We start from the raw sequence: 17,194 nt of genomic DNA on the forward strand, positions 1-17,194 counted from the left end.
ATTAATCAATGCCTTCGAAAGATAATAGCAAAGATATTTCAGTGTAGTGGTTATCATAGGATACCCATGGGATCAAAGGAGCTTTCATCTCTGTCATCTGAATCCCATTCAGGCTGTTTCATGTTCACAGGCATCAATCATAGCACATGTTTCCTGGGCATGAGTCTGTGTTTATGTCAACCTCTTTACTCATTTCTTTGTTATCAGATTATGACTGGGCATGAAGAGTGTGTTCAGATGCTGTTAGAGAAAGACGTATCTATTTTATGTAAAGATGCCAGAGGCAGAACACCTCTGCACTTTGCAGCAGCTCGGGGTCATGCCACTTGGCTGAGTGAATTACTGCAGGTAGCACTTTCAGAGGAAGACTGCAGTTTAAAAGATAATCAAGGTTATACACCACTGCACTGGGCTTGTTACAATGGTAAGTTTGTCCCTGTGGATTTTTACCAAATTCAAATGTGGCTTCAGTTTTAGGAAAGCATGATAACAAAGTTTAACCCTTTGAGAAACTTAAAATGACGAGTCAAATTATTTCCCCTCTTACTTACTATCTGTAGTTTGCATTTTCTGTGTTTACACTTCAGTTCAAAATCCAGGGAAATTCCAGCAATAGCTCTCAATGGCTTTGCAACTTATAGAGAAATATCTCAGTCATTGTGTTCATTTACTCCCATCACAGAAGGCCAGGGTGAAATTCTGGATTTTGTGAAGTAAATGATGAAATTCTCATTGATTAGTATGGGGCCAGAAATGCTTCTTTGAGGTGTCACCTTTTTATTTATTAAAGCAAAAAGTGACATGATTAGATGGATAGCCTGAACTGATTATGCTTCTTGCTTAATAAAAGGATAAAACCTCCTGGTACCATCGTTTAAGACCATCTTTGGAGATATGTGAGGCCATGTATGTAATATCACTTAAAAAGGAGACTATTTTTCCTTTCCTTTTATTTTTGAGAAGGGTTAATATCAGCCTGGATCTACTATGTTGCTTTTATATATATATATATATATATATATGTATGTATGTATGTATGTATATATAAAAGTAAAACGATTTTTGTTTATAATTTTATCACAGAAAAGCTTATGTACACAATGTGTTCAATCTTAAATCTAAAGTGTTAAATTATAATCCTTATAAACCTAGTATGCAATGAGTGAATTACTGGTTTTGTGTAACACTGCAAACCGTCTGATTTCTTATAGGTCATGAAAACTGCATAGAGGTACTATTGGAACAAAAATTTTTCCGCAAATTCTATGGTAATAGCTTCTCTCCATTGCACTGTGCCGTGTAAGTAGAAATTTCCAGTAACAAATGCAGATATGTTGCTTTATGATATATCTGGAAAGTAGCAGCATGTGAAGAAAACTGTTTTTATTTGAGATTATTTGCACAAGCAAATAATTTTAAAGCTGGTCATAAAATTGTGCTTATCTTTCTGTTGAAAAAAAAGTGGCACAATAAAGAGTATTTTTGCATAAATATAATACATTTATGCTATTTGTTGAAATACTGACTTGTAATTAAATAGGTGCATTTCTGCTTCCTTCTAGTTTCTTCTGCCTTGCTTACCTGTATAGACCTACGTGTTTTCTTCATACAGGGTGTAATTTCATAGCTGTTCCATTCTTTGGCCATGACCTAGGCTATAGTGCCTTGGTCCATGTAAGTTTGACCTTTTGAGGTTCTTTTGAAACCCATTGGCTGAAAATTAATAAACTTGTAAGAATCAAGATGATTTTTTTTTTTTTTTTTTTTTAGCAATTGGAACAAGGCAGTAATGGAAAAGGGACTTTGAAACAACAATCTATACCATGCTAGAACAGTGCTCTTTGTGGGCCGTATTTTTTCCAAGATATTCTCAGCTGAGTATTTTCCAGACTGATTTCCCTGCATGGTCTTTTTTTCTTCTAACATAATTTCTATCTGGAAGCTTTGGTACTAGCTAGGATTGATTGGCCATAGAGGCAGACTCTGTATCCAAAGTTCTCTTTATTCCTTATGAACAACAAAAAGTTGGTGGCTATTATGAGCTTCTAATCTTCTTCCATGCATGTATCTTAGACACATTCTTTATTCAAATAAAGTAGTGCATTTTCATACAGGAAGGATTTTAATACGGCAAAGTCATAACTTTTCATTACATAATTGCAAATGTATTTTTACAAAAAATGCAAGATTACTTTGGTATGTACGACCTAACATGCTTATCAGGACATATAAACCATCAGAAGAGTAAGGAATTAAGCTCTGTAAAAACAAATGCAAACCTTCCTAATTCTTACCAATAATTAGAATGGCAGAATTATGAATTCTGTCTTCTATTGGAAGAATTAATGTATTCCAGAATTAATGATAGGAGTTACTGTTCTGTAGGCTTTCTTTCTACACTTGACATCATTGGAAAGTAGAAAAGTAATTTATTATATATCAAACCTTGTAATTATCAAAAATAATATATTAGAGAAATAAGCATATTTATAAAGAATTTTTTTTACTCTGCTTAAAATAAACCAAATATTGGTCGTCTTTTAAATTGGTATGTAATTCTTAAACTCACCTAAAAACATGTGCATGTTAAAAACGCATGCAACTTTAAAAGAACTGTTGCTAAGACAGCATGGTCTTCTAGCTATATTAGAGATATAATATATGGCTAATACTGTTACTAAAAACTTTTCATAATGGAATAAGACAAATTACCAATAACCAGGAACAGTACCTCCATGAAGGAAAAGTATTAGAAGCATGAGTTGGAAGATGTGAGTTTTGATACCTTGAACGTTAGAATAAAGCTTTCTCTATGTGAGTGTATATGACCAAGTACTCTCCAGTGTTTGACACTTAGATTAAAGGATTTTAAGGTATTAAAGTTTTAATCCTAGGTTGCTAGTGTACTTTCAGTTAACCTTGTGCATAGTGAATTGCAGGATCAGCTTTGCTTTAGGTGCTGAAATCCATAGTAGCAGATGCAATCTTTTTACATTTTTTAAAAATATCTTGTCTTTTGGCAGAATCAATGATCATGAAAACTGTGCATCACTGCTCATTGGAGCCATCGATGCCAACATTGTCAATTGCAAAGATGACAAAGGAAGGTAATAGCTTCTTAAATTGCCTTTCATCATCGTGAATCCATCTCATATTTTTCGTAATTCTGTCTGAACCTCTGTAACTAATCTTTATCATATATAGCTGAGCCAAGACTTGTCATGCTGACTCTGTCAGATAGCAGCTTACACTGCAACAAACTTAAGTGGTGGCTGACTTTGAAGTAAGAATACTATAAAGTATTCAATTTGGCTGTCAAAAAAGAATATAGTGTTTTGTTTGTTTAAAAAGCATACCGCTCCAGGCTGTTTCTCTGAATCTGTTTTCTTTCTGTTAAACATATAAACACATTTATTTGATAAATGGTGTGATACTGTGTACAAATAGGAAAGTATTTCATTAAAAGTTATGTTAGCGTTCTCAGAACAAATGATTGAAAACTTCTGTATAGCAAAACAATTCATACCAGTACAGCAAGAGATATTCATTCAGTCAAATCTTCAGTCACGTTGATAATCTCACTGCATGTATATACATACTTAAGATTGTTAAAATTCTAAAAATTTAATACTTATTGTTTCTCTTAATTAAAACAAATACAAAACCTTCAGTAATGGTGGTTCCTTACTCCTGTAGGGGTAAGAGCACCTCATCCTTACTGATAAGCAAAAACTGAAGTAACATGATTGTGTGGGTTACATACCAACTGTCCTTCATCTCAATTAGTTGTACTTCAGACCCAAAAGGCCACAGGGAGACAGGACGACTTCTAGTGTCTTTCAGTCTTGTGGAAACTGATAACTTTCAAAGTGGACAGAATTCTTTCTGTCTTTCGTAGTAACGCTGTTGTCATAGCCAGTTGATGTAGTGTCTTTGACTATAGCTTGAAATACTTCAGTTTATTTAAGTACTGAATCTGTTCTTTTCTCGTAGTTTTCCCATTTCAAGTTTGCCTAAGAAAAATAAAAATCACATGCATAAGGATTGTACTGCTTTCCATTTTACAGAGTATATTCCATTAAAATAAATATGCTGCTAGTACAAGATTATACACAATACCATATCCACCCTCTGATTCCCTTTTTTAAAAGTTTATATTGCACCAGGACAGAGACTGTAAATATTGTTTGATTATTTTTGGATGTTGCTACTATGGCTTTCCTCTTGTGATAACTTTTAAGTTTCATAGGAAAAAATATGCAAACCATCTTGTGCTTTCAGGTTCTTGAGAAGGCAAGTAAATAGGAATATTGTAATTATTCAGCAACAGCTGTGGTCATGTTAATTTTCCCCACAGAACGCCCCTTCACGCAGCAGCCTTTGCGGATCACGTGGAATGCCTCCAGCTCCTCCTGAGTCACAGCGCCCAAGTGAATGCTGCGGATCATGCAGGGAAAACACCTCTCATGATGGCAGCTCAAAACGGTCACATAGGTGCTGTAGGTGAGTAAATCCTTGCCACTTTTGAGTGCAACTGCAGTTGCTGATCCCAAATAAGTGATCATGTTTTCCTGGGAAAACTAAGGAAGACAAATTTTGTGCATGCCTGTAAGAAGCTACCTTTACATCTTTATTTTTTTTTCTTCTCAGTCATTGTTTCTCAGCAGTCTTTGTGACTCCTTGCAATAGCAAACTTGAGTCTTATTTCCTCCAAAGTGCATTGTAAAGAAGAGCATGAGGGGAACAGTATTTCTTTTCTCTATTACTTTCTTGTTTTTATGGGGCAGTAAAACTGCTTGTGTAAAAAAGTTTTAAGTGTAACCTCTTTTTCTGTTACATTATAGGAAATACTACTCTTGAAATGGCAGCTATCCACAGCTGTTTTGTTCCAGGCTAGACTACATGATATAGACATACAGATTACAGATATATTGACTTAAAACTCCCTTTTCTTTAGTTATGACAGCACAGACTGCACCATGAATTCATTATATCCATTTAGTCCACTCAGAGCAGGATTCAGAGTCGTTCTCAGGAAGTGATTTAGGCAGAATTTGCAAATCTGCAAATGGGGAAGTTGATACATAGATTAATCTATGTTCAACAGTTTGAGGCAAAATGAATGAGGTATTAGCTCTCCATTTGGCTGCTGATTAACTACACAAGATTAGTCTGTTCTCATTATTTTCACTTCATGCTTGTAAAGTTTACGTTGCATCAAGGCTTAATTGGTTAGCATGTATGCACACATATATTGAAATAGATTTTTTTTCCCTCTGTTTTTACATATTTGTCTGCCCATCGGATTTGTTCATTGATTTCTACTAAACTTCAGACTTCTTGGTGAACATTGCTAAGGCAGACCTGACATTAAAAGATAAGGACTTGAATACATCTTTGCACTTGGCTAGCAGTAAAGTAAGTTGAAGATAACTGTGTGCTTCTATAATCTCTACTGTCTGTGTGTATGTTTGTGTTTGTTAAAGCTCCAACAAATATTTCTGCAATAGATATGTGATGGTCAGGCGTGTAGTGAGAACACTGTACCAAGCTTTTTTTCAAGTCTATTTCAGGGTTTAGTAAATTGAGAAATAAGGATGACAGCTGAAATAATATTTATTGTTCTCCAAATCATGTGGAAGGAACCCAAAATTTTATCTTGCACTCTATAGCAGTAAAAGCAGGGGTATTGATTAGATTGGTGGTGGTGGGTTTCCCAACTTTTTTTCCCATTAATTCCAATTGTTGTTGCCTGTTTTTGAAAAATAAAAATTAAAAAAAGTCCATGGGATTCCCTCTCCTGGGACTTTTCTTTTACTCCTGTTTATTAATTTTTATTAGTTTATTAATAATACAGAAGGTATTTAAAGACCTAGGAAATACAGTATTAGTTTTTGAGATTAAGCCCTCTCATTCTCTGTTATTGTGTAGTCCTTGTAAATCATCAGTTGAATGCGCTCTCAAAAGAAATATCAGTCTTCCCTGAAAGCTGAGAAGGTGAATTCATATATGAGTGGAGGGTTGAAACACAGGTGAATGTCTAAAATTGTAAATGTGCTAAAGCGTCCTAGTATTGACAGTTTGTAAATGGTGTTTTAAGGCTTTTACAATTCACTCATTACAGTTCCTTAGAAACTGAGTAGCATATTCCATATTTTAAATTGAGTTTTTACATTTTGCTTTTATATGTAACGTTTCTTTTGCCTCAGTTTTACATTCCTCAGCAAGTTAATACAGTTTTTTGTTTTCAACTACAGGGTCATGAAAAATGTGCCTTGTTAATACTTGACAAGATACAAGAACAGAGCCTTATTAATGCAAAAAATAATGCATTGCAGACGTAAGTATAACCTGATCCTCTCAAGTTCAGTTGACTTACCCAGAGATTCTGATTTAGCTTATCAAGTTCATGTCTTGGATTTTTTCATAGAAAAAGGAAGTTAAATTTCTGAGTTTTTTTTTGAAGCGCTTGCCCTTGAAAACACTAGATTTATATTGCATTTTCACTTTTAATTTTGACTTCTTTGATGCTAATTCTGTGTGTGGTTTGTTGGAAAAATAATATGAAGTCATTTATTTGAAGACTGTATCAAAATGTCTTTCAATCATGTGAATGTATACTGGCATTTCCTACCTTTTCAAGTTTCACTTTAAATCTAAATAATTTATTTAGATTAAGGTACTACATTTAATTTTAAAGTTTTTTGAGATCAAAGTTTATGTACAACTCCCTTCCATAGTGCTCATTATCAGCAGGATTGTAACCAACAATATTCTTACTCCAGCTGCAAGTGCTTGACTGGAAAGGAGGAATGCCCCAGTAGAAGATTGAACCACAGGTTCAGGCTGTAGATCTAGAGCTTACAGATGAATCCATTCCACCTAAGCCCTTTTTCCCCCCTTCAATGTGAAATTGTTTCTCCTGTTCCATTAGCTGCCGTAAACAGGAGGATGGTGTGCTAGCCCAGGAAGGGAGCAAAACTGCAGGAACAGAAATTATCAGTGGAATATTCAAGAGAAGAAAAGTGATACAATGATTTTGAACAGTCTGTAGTAGCCAGAATTAAGGATAGAACAAAGGCATTTCTTCAGTCTTAGATACATTTTCCTTTTAAATGTCCATTGTGTGCTGCAAACAGTGGAAAACTGACAGGTTTTTAAAGAAATCCTTGAGACTGGCAAGTGTTAAGCAATCTTTGCATGTATAAAGGTAATTGCTTATATTTATTTTCCACATATTTTGTAGGTATGGTACACCAGAATTATTTTAAAGGTTGTAATATAATTTAATGTCTAGATTATAATTGTTATGATCCTCAGGAGGAAACATTCTGATGCTGGATATGTTGTAAGTGCTGCCTAACTTTTTTTAGAAGGACTATTTTAAACTAAACTTTAATTTTTATGTTTTGTTTTGTAGACCTCTCCATATTGCTGCACGTAATGGCTTGAAGATGGTGGTTGAAGAGTTGCTAACCAAAGGGGCATGTGTCCTAGCAGTAGATGAAAATGGTAAGTAAATAATACACTTTGGTAAACTTCAGTAGTACCTAACAGGTAATTTTACAACAGACTGACGCAATAGACTTAAAAGCTGGTAGACATCATTGATACTTATATTCTTCCAAGAACAGACAATGAGCTGTGTGAGTATCTATATTAAAAAGGATGCTTTTCTTTTTATTTTTTTTAATATAGAAATGTATTCTGAACATCACAGTGGTCCCTTTTACTGTTCATTTTGCATGTACTGTCAACAGCTAGTCTTTTTTAATGCTTGAGTGCAGTGGTAACTTGAATTTCCTAAACATGCAAGTGGCACCGGATAATTCTGACGCCTTGCAGAAGAATTAAGGATTATGCATTCAATCAGCGCATGTTTTAATGGGTAGGAAGAAAACCATCACCATATGTTTGATTGTGTCCTACTTCATTCTGAGATCAAAACTTGTGCTTTCCAATTGTCTGACCTATCCCAAGATGCAAGTAAATTACTGTTATATTACCTCATAAAATACATGATTAGTTAATAAATGTGATAATTTTGTTTCAGATCTCAGTGAAGTCCTTCCTTAAAAATTATAAAGCGCATAGGGAGCTGTGCTTCTATAATTAATATTTTCAAAAATCTCTTCCTGAAATAAGCTGGTTTCTCTCACAATACTGACTTTGTGGCATTAATATAATAATTTGGTACCTCCATCTCCCCATATCTGTAAAGTAACAATAATAAAACTTAGCCATCATTGCAAGAGATTTGATATCTATGGCTGCAAAGAACTGAGTGGTGAGTATTTATTATTAAGCAATTGCTATTAGGTAAACTTGCATGAATGAGTCCCACTGAAGTCATCTGGCCCTAGTGTCAATTTAGAGAATAGGGGACAGAAAAATGAACCAGACTAGCTTCTAACCACCATTTTGTTTTGGTTGTTAAAATTGTACATACAGATCTAGCTAATTTGCGTGTATGTCATGAGTGGAAAATTAAGTTCAAATTTGATACATGTTTAATTTTTATAGGAGCAACTGCGCACACAGTTTAAAAGAGAGAAATTTAAGTACAATAAGTACAATTCTAAAGAATACTTGAACTTGGAACTCGGTAGAAGAAGGAATTCTATTTAGGGGATGCATTCACTGCAATTGGTGCTTAAGTGTGAGCAGCTTGCTACAAAACTACTCATATTTGTCCACCAAACTCATCTACGCTGCAGGTGTTTTCAGCTTACTTGAGGCAGTAAGATAGAAGTAATGCCTCAGATTACTTTTGCTGCAACATTTAAGATTTAGCCATCTGCAAAAGAATTTGTATGCTCTTAGCATAAAGGAGGAGTTCTTGGAAAGTGCAGAGCACAGTGCACTTTCACAGTACTGCACAGCAGCCTGAAAAATTGATAGATAGCAAGTGTTATTAGCATACTCATTTCAAAGATTTGTTTACATGAGGAGCTACTTTGTGGCGGTCCTTGAACAGGAGCCAGGTTTTGTCTCTTTCACTGCAGTGAAGACAAATTTCTGATAGCTCCCCAGTTCTTTGTTTTACTGACATCTATATTATAATATGACTTTATATTTAAAACCTATGCCATGCTTTCTGAATACAGTTATTATTCCTCTAACATAATGCAAATTTTGGATAACTGAACATCCACATAGTCACACTTGCTATACATGTACCACATGCGCTCGTCTAATTCTTTTCTCTTACAATTTCATTCCTAAATGAACTGCTTTCTGAGTTGAGTATATGCTCAACTGATCAGTCTTGGAAATTTTGCTTATTATTCCAAAATATGTTAAAACTAATATCTTTTATGTTCTAATGAAAGTCGTTGTTCTCAGAATGAGACTTGTTCATATGTACAGAAACTGAAGCCAGTTTCTGTCCCTGTTGCTGTACACCCTATGTTCTGTATTCATCATATTGTTTGTGCTGTAGAACTGTGTTTAACAAGTGCTTTTATTCATATTGTGAAGTCTGTTTGCTGCCTGATTTTAAAAAAATAGTGCTTGTTGTGGTCACAGTGATTTAAATGCTCCATAAAGTGTGTATTTTCCCAGCATGTCTAATTTAAAATAAGTAACACCCCCCTGTTGCCTGGCATGATTGTAACTGAACATACATCTCCTGCTTACGAAGTCGTCTAGAGATGTATATGAGGAATGCTCAGTGCCATTCTCAGTACCCGTAGTACTAACCATTGCCTTGTCTGCATTTGTGCCCAGGTCATACGCCAGCCCTGGCTTGCGCTCCTAACAAAGACGTGGCTGACTGCCTGGCACTCATTTTGGCTACCATGATGCCTTTTTCTCCTTCCAGTTCAATGACGGCTTTCAACTTCGCTTGTTTTAAAAAAGAGAGTTTGGGCAGGACACATCTCTGCGATGGCTCCAGTATGGGTAGCATTAACTCTTGTAATAAGCCCTTGAGTAATAACATAGGAACAGAGGATGGGTACAATGAAAATGATTCTGATTCTGAAACATTTTGACTTTTTGGTATGCAAAACTTTTTCTTTCCTTATTGTTTCCTTTCAGCTTTTTGTTTTGGTCTTTTTAAACAGCTCAAATCCCACTGCTGTATTCTTAACTATTACTCTTGACAAGTAGGTATTGAAAGATATGTAGTGTTGATGAGAATTAAGCCTTTAAATAACAAAGGGAGACTAACTGGAATATTATTCCCATTAATGTTCTGCAGCTTTTCAGCTTCCTCATGTTTTCTTTAGGCCCTAAGTGCCCCTGTGGAAAGTCTCTACCTCTTATTTTAAGTAAAAAAGAGAAAATGCCTTTTTTCTTTTTGACAGCACAAATAAACAGGGAACTGTTTGTAAAAAGTACTTACATATTTTAGCTGTACTGTTAGTACACAAACATATTTTCAATGTAGCCTTCATAGATTTCAAGCATCGCTCCTTTCCTCTGTTTGTCTGTTTACTAATTCTAGGGCCTCTGATAATTAGATAACTTCTTTTACACAAACCAAAGGTGAAGTTGTAAATCCTAAAATTGCCTGTATTACTTTTCTACAGGAAAAAAAACATTTTACATTCTGCACGTATTAAGCACTTAAACGTACAGAAAGCACTTTTTACAGTTATTAGTTGCAGCACGCAATTAGAAAAATATAGTTATAAACTCTTAAGGCCAAATTCTACTTGTCTCACCATGTTTCCCCACTGACATTAGTGGAACCACTTGTGAAAAATTAAAATCACTTGCCCCCCCCCTTTTTTTTTCCAATTCAGCACAAGCGTGTACAGTTTATTTGCACTACAGAATTAGGGCCATTAGAAGTTTCTGTCACCTGAGCCATTAACCGTGAATCTAGTATCAGAAAAAGAAATAAGGTGTAGACAAAGGTGTACGTAAACATTTATGATGACATGCCAACTTCAATAGATTTTAAAAATTATTTTCTATGCTTAAATAACCAATTTTTACTGTAAACAATATCGATTTTTAACATACTTCTGCCAGTGCTTGGATTAACAGAGTAGAGGTGAAGTAGTGAAAGCATAACACCAAAAGTTGAAATACCAAACACGAGAAAACAAATATGTACCATGCACCATGCAGGGGATTGGAGATGTATGCTAAAAGAGCCTATTGTCACCAGCTTTGAAAGCAATGTCAGCTTGTGAATATGTTTACTCCTTCTGCCAAAGTTTCTAGGTCAAACGGACCCCGACCCTCATCTGCAACAGAAGTACAAAAGGAAGAATGAGACTTTATAAAAAAAAAACAAAACAAACAAATGCCTATCACGAACTAACCAGCCATACCAAGAGGACCAAAACGCTTCAGTGATTAAATGGAAGACTTTATTACTTTTATTTTTTTCTTCAAATATGAGTGACATAATGAAGTAGTTTTTCTAAATCATAAAACTATAAACTTTTGAGGTAATGAGTAGTCTTGAGTGAATTTTACATTTTATGATGCAGGTTTCAAGTTGACATTTGTAACTAATTATGTGTTGACCACAGTTTGTTTTTTTCCAGACTAATGAAAATGTTCATATGCTTTTAATGTAAATGTGTTTATATTTATTTGAAGTGAAACAAATACCCAGGAAAAATAACTATGGCTTTTTCTCCTTGTTAGTAGTTGTGCATATTATTTTGTGTAATGCAAAATAAAATGTGAATCTAGGCAAGACTGATGGCCTGAGTGGAAAAAGGAAGGACTGATGCACTTCAGAAGTGTGCCCATCTTAATCTGTGGAATGCAAAGATGAAGTCCACAGGCTGTACTGGTAAAAAGCAGAGAGCAAAACACTTTTCATCATCATTTGAAAGTGTAAGAAAGGGATCCAACACCTTGCTAGACAGGTGAGAGAACACTGTACAACTACAGTAAAGTTATAGAAAAGGTAATGTAGCATGGAGTTAAGGTGTTACAAGTTCCAGTGATTCACACTCAGGATATCTGCAGGCCTAAATCTGTGCTGGGAGGATGAGAAGAGCTTCTTCCTGAGTGCATGCTTTCATCAGGGTAAATAAAAAGTAAGGATTTCTATTTTAGTTGTGGTTTTTAGCCATGTTCCGCTGAATTGTTTAAAAATAATAATAATAATCTGTCAGCAGATTTCCAGTTCTTCAATTGGAAAAAAACACACATCGTTTATTTTGCCGTGCTAAAATTAAACATTGTTTCCTTGAACATTAACAAATTTCCAAAATTTGCAATGAATTTCCTAAGGGATAGTGTCTATGAAGGCAAAGATACGTTTTTCCTCAATCCTATCTTTTCAGCAGTAGAATGACAGAGCACCTGAAACCCTGGTTTTCTCCTCAGAAGTAGCACAGGAAACATTTTTATGATTGACTTTGAGAAAAGTTTTTCATTAAAACCTGCTGAATAGCAATAACCACCTTGTTGTAAGCACTGAAACTAAGAGGAGAGACCAGTTGTTAGTTTTCAGTCATGTGTTTAGAAATGAATGGAAATCCCAAGTTTTAGTTTGTTTGTTTCTGTGTACAATGAGGGCATTTAAAACAAACAAACAAATGGGAAATAGTTGCCACCTGCTCTAACAGCAGGAACAGCATTTTAATTTTATTTCAACCAGAGATTAAATATGTCTAACCCTCAAATAAATTTATGCTATCCTACATGAAGTTGTTTCACTAGGAGAAAACCAGTGATCTTTACAAGGAGAGCATTGTATTATTTCAAGCAGCCATTTTAAACAAATCAGTATTTTACTTGCTACCGTAGAGTTACTGAAAATATTTTGTAAATTTGCAATACCTTGTAACTCTGGTAACTGTGTAGTACAACTGCTGCCTTTTATGATGTATACAACGTTATAGAAGTGTAGGTGATTATCAAATAACTTTGCTCCTTCTAGGAATCAAATTTAAACTTCACTGATTAAACTTCTCTATAAACTAGCAATGTTGTAAGTATGCAGTATTCCAGAAATCCTAGAAAAATATGATTTGTTAGCATCTTATGGGCATTGGGAAAGCCACGTTTTGAGTATGGTGTTCTTAGGAAAACCATCACAAGCAAGACCTTTGGAAGTACTCAGTATCAGCCTGTCCCCAGATCTCACCAGAATCCCTTTTCCTGTATGCTAGTACATTAACCTGTAATATAATTTGTCACTTGTAAAAATAAATTTGTTATTTAGGACAGGTATTTAAGCATGGGAATAATCTTACTCATGTAAATAATCACCATGCCTTTGTGTGGACTTTTTACAAGGGTAGATTTAATCATACAGAATTGTTGCACTTAACCCTGGATCCTGCAATTTACAGTACATGGACTACTTCTGTATTTGCACCAAACAGTGGGTATTTTGTGAGGGGCAGCAGTCTGCCCAGTTTTATTAGCAGGATAGTTTTCATCCTGTATTTTAACCACAGTTGCAGGTGGAATCCATAGCAGGATTGGGTCCCATGTCTCTCTCATAAATACTGAGTAAAAACCTCCGGACTGCCTGAAATTGCTGTGAAATAGCTCAGGGGATTTCTGTTCATCGCTACTAAAAGGGCACCATAATGTGTTTGGTACTTTTATGCAGTCAACAACTGCCAGATTATTAAATTAGAACAAACACATGAAATGAATTGTTTATCCATTGTACTGTTGAGAAACTTGGTTATGTATCTTGAGGATGACTTCAAAAAAAATTGTGATTTTTATTCTTAGTCATGTAAGAAATATTAGAGTGCCTTTTTATATTTGTGTATTATGGAAATGTTTTGTGAAAGTTCTTTTTTTTTTCCATTTGAGTGTTATAAAAGCAATATATTACCAGTAAATTTTCATTTCAACTCTTCTTTGAATGTATAAAGTGTTTCTTCTTTTCATATGTTCTACCTGTATTGAAATGAAAATTAATATGCTAAATTTCTATAGGAATAATGTATAATTTTTGCAGTGCTGAAAATGCTTTCTTATTACACAAAAAGTAAACCTCTGATCAGTGTTATAGGAAAGGGCGTTCTAAACTAGTGACAATCTGAGTGTGTGTATAAAATGTAATTTTATGCGTTTCTTATGCAGTGATCTACATATTAAAGCCAATATCTTACGTTTTGTAGGTTTTGTCTTTTATGCTTTAGCATGTGCAATATATCTTTACAAACCATGGTGATATGAATCTGGTGCCAGTGTTATATTTTGCATAACATTTGTAATAAACAATATGAAATATTGTTTGATGGTTTCAGTGGGGTTTTGTCGGTCTTGTTTTATTTTGTAAATTGAAGTTTAAAGACTTGGTAAATGTCATGTATAAAATGAGGAAAAAGACTTACTTCAGTGAATGACTTGGAATTCAGCCTGAATCTTCTCAAGCACAGTCTAGTAACTTTTTTTCAACTACTGAATGCTGTATTAATGTAATGAAAAACCCTAACTGTAAACTACTATTGAGATGCATTCGGATGGTTATTTTTACAAATAAAAATGGTACAAATACTGTTGGAAAACTGAGTAAATTTTATTTATTTTAAATGACGGGAAAACGTTTAAGTACTGAGCGCAGTGAAGATGCTGAAAACGTATTTTTACTTCCTCTTTCCCTCAGATGCAGCTACCCCTTGTCTGAGAGGAGTCCCCTCAACGCGCCCTGACCTCCCTATCATGGCGGGTACGCAGCCGGCGGGTGCGTCTCTGCCCTCCCCGACATGGCGGGCAGGCGGCGCGCCGAGCGCCGACCTCCCCAACATGGCGGCCGCACCTCTCCCGCTCCCGTTGGCGGCCAGGTTGTGGCGCCCGCCCCGTCCCTCCCCGCCCAGTCCTTCCCCACCGTGCCCGCGGCCGCGGGGTGAGGCCGCTCCGCACCTCAGCGCGATGGGGCGGGCGAGCGGGAGGCTGCCCGCGGCGGCGCCGCTCTTCTACGGGGCGTTGGCGGCGCTGACGCTGCTGGGGGTGCGCGACGTGCTGTTCCTCTACGAGGAGAACCGCTGCAGCATGACCTACATGTTCGAGTACCCCGAGTACCTGGTGAGCGAGGGGGGCGGCAGCCCGAAGGGGCGCGGCGGGGCCGCTGAGGGAGCGGGGCGGGCGGCGCCGCCGCAACAGGTGGGAGGGAGCCAGCCGGCACCCAGCGCCGCCGGTGGGCGGAGGGGCGGCGGCCTCGCCGGGAGCCGTGAGGGGAGGAAGGGTTCGGGGGCGCGATGGGCGAGACGGGTCTGCCGCGGTACCTCAGGGGGCACCTCGGGGTGCCCGCCTGGAGGAGTCAAAGCCGCCCGCTTGTAGCAAATGAAATAAAAACCTTCGCGCTTTCCTCCCGCCAGTAGTTGCCGGGTGCGGTACATGTAGCCCTGGCGAAACCGGCCGGAGGCTCTCGGAGCTGCTGAGGGAAGAGGAGGCTGGGCCAGGTCTGACGGTGCTGGCACGGGGCCGGTGGTGCCCGGCGGGTCGAGTCCCGTCCTTGTTTCTCGGCCCTCTGTGTGGCTCTGTGAAGCGACTGACCTGCCGAAGAAGGGAGCAGCTGAGGTCCCAGTGTAAGCCATTTTCCCAAGTCAGTGAGCGCCCGGTGGGTGGCAAGGAACTCGCATACCTGCCCGCAGCTTCTCGCTTTGCTGACAAAACCTCTTAGAGACCTTCTGAAAGACCTCCCTGGAAATCTTGAATCAGTTTGAGGGAGACAGCTGCTGAGGGAATTGTTCTCCAGACACCGTGTACATGTTACATTATACTGTGGGGATATCAACATGTGAACTGAGGTAGCGTTGCTGCTATTACCGCATTCACTTGTTTAAAAACAGTTTTTTAACAGAGTTCTTACTGCAGGATTTTCGTTTCTGTTAAAAGCATCACAAAGCATGTTCTGTCAGTTCTTAAACGGTCATTTAGCATCATCTCTTTTGGAAAAAAACATAATCAAATATTCTGCATAATAATCTGCTGTTCTCAAGTAGGTTTCGAGCTGGGCCTGCATAGTAAGGAAGATCTTGCAGCAAAAACTTGGTTCCTAAATTCATAATGAAGCAGCAAGTTAATTTTAGGATCCATTAACTGCACGTGATTATTTCAACACAGTCAAGTTCTGTGCGTGTTAGCATGCAAAAGAGAGCCTTGGGATAGCTGCAGAACTGTTGTTCTGTCAGTGCTGTAGAGTAAAATTGTTTAAGCAACTATAAATACTTACACAGTACGCAGCAAATTTTCAGCTCTCCTAGTAGCCGAAACCTACTTCAGTTTCAGTTCAAAGCCAACCAACTGAAAGTTACCGGCATAATGTTTGATGTTATTGGACGTTCTCTGAAATTGTCATTTACCAGCACAACTTTGGTATTTACTCACCGTGCCAGTGCTTCAGTTCTAAGTTCTGTGCTGTAAGAGATGCACTGCTTCAGGATGGGCACAGGGACAGGGCAGGAGTTCCACGCAGCAGTGATGCAAGTTGTGTCTCGCTGCGGTGCCTTTCCAAACTCCTAATCCGTAAGCAGTCACTTTTACTGCATGCAGAACAGTACTTTGGGGGAAAAATATGTCCGTGTTTGAGTTTGTTAAGCCATTAGACTTCTCAACTACATTTTTATTGCTGAAGAGGTTGGTTTTTTCATTTTTAATGTATTTGTAATGCTGGTGTTGGTGTGAAACTACAAGGTAAGGATTTCAGATGAATGGTACCTGTTCTCCCTGCCAGACTGTGTATTGCATTACAAAACAAATAGTTCTTTGAGCAGGGAAACATAAAAAGTTTGATTTCCTGGAGTCCGTTTTTTGGTGTGCCTAATAGTGTGGTATAGCTCACAGTTGAGCTAATACCAAGAAAGGAATTGGTATTGGATTTTTTTTTTTTTAATTTATTTATTTTGTAGGTTGTTTTTTTTGTTTGTTTTGTTTTGTTTTTTGAGTTGCAGAATTGCAGTATTTGAACTTGGCCAATTCTTCTCCTGGCTAAACTTGTTATGAGATTCAGAAGTTATTAATGAGGGCTTTTTCACACAAGCCTAATTTTCTTAGAAGCACAGTGAAAACTGAAGCCTATGTTGACATTGTAAAACTTGCCATAGCTCATTACAGCCAATTATGTAACCAGGGTCTTGGGAAATCAAAATTTAAAACCTCTGTCACGGAACAGGGACTTCTGTTTCCCTTGGGAGATGTGTGTTACCATTTTGTTGTAGTATAGGAGTACCATACTTTGCAGAAAAAAGTAGGCAACTCATTGATTTTTATTGTCTGTAAAAGATTTTGAAAAGATGGTGAACCAGAA

The 17,194-nt window shown here is 37.1% G+C and overlaps 2 protein-coding genes across 13 annotated transcripts in view; both read left to right on the plus strand.

The window, feature by feature from the left end:
* Nucleotides 1-14,447, plus strand: part of ANKRD44 (ankyrin repeat domain 44) — a 133,853-nt gene extending 119,406 nt beyond the window's left edge. For 6 of the 12 annotated variants that reach the window (XM_040562685.1, XM_040562684.1, XM_040562686.1 and 3 more), the window contains exons 21-28: nucleotides 208-424; nucleotides 1,212-1,299; nucleotides 3,024-3,107; nucleotides 4,358-4,503; nucleotides 5,336-5,418; nucleotides 6,258-6,340; nucleotides 7,421-7,512; nucleotides 9,730-14,447. In XM_040562685.1, coding sequence (XP_040418619.1) covers nucleotides 208-424; nucleotides 1,212-1,299; nucleotides 3,024-3,107; nucleotides 4,358-4,503; nucleotides 5,336-5,418; nucleotides 6,258-6,340; nucleotides 7,421-7,512; nucleotides 9,730-9,995 — 1,059 coding nt within the window. In that variant the 3' untranslated portion in view covers nucleotides 9,996-14,447. The remainder of the gene's footprint in view (nucleotides 1-207; nucleotides 425-1,211; nucleotides 1,300-3,023; nucleotides 3,108-4,357; nucleotides 4,504-5,335; nucleotides 5,419-6,257; nucleotides 6,341-7,420; nucleotides 7,513-9,729) is intronic. The other 6 variants (XM_040562690.1, XM_040562691.1, XM_040562688.1 and 3 more) reach the window with 2 other exon arrangements.
* Nucleotides 14,448-14,564: 117 nt separating this feature from the next.
* The window catches only part of PGAP1 (post-GPI attachment to proteins inositol deacylase 1), a 32,428-nt gene continuing 29,798 nt past the window's right edge, over nucleotides 14,565-17,194 (plus strand). Inside the window, exon 1 of the mRNA XM_040562693.1 lies at nucleotides 14,565-14,970. Coding sequence (XP_040418627.1) covers nucleotides 14,608-14,970 — 363 coding nt within the window. The 5' untranslated portion in view covers nucleotides 14,565-14,607. The remainder of the gene's footprint in view (nucleotides 14,971-17,194) is intronic.

Source organism: Cygnus olor, chromosome 6 (assembly GCF_009769625.2).
Source record: "Cygnus olor isolate bCygOlo1 chromosome 6, bCygOlo1.pri.v2, whole genome shotgun sequence".
Taxonomy (NCBI): Eukaryota; Metazoa; Chordata; class Aves; order Anseriformes; family Anatidae; genus Cygnus; species Cygnus olor.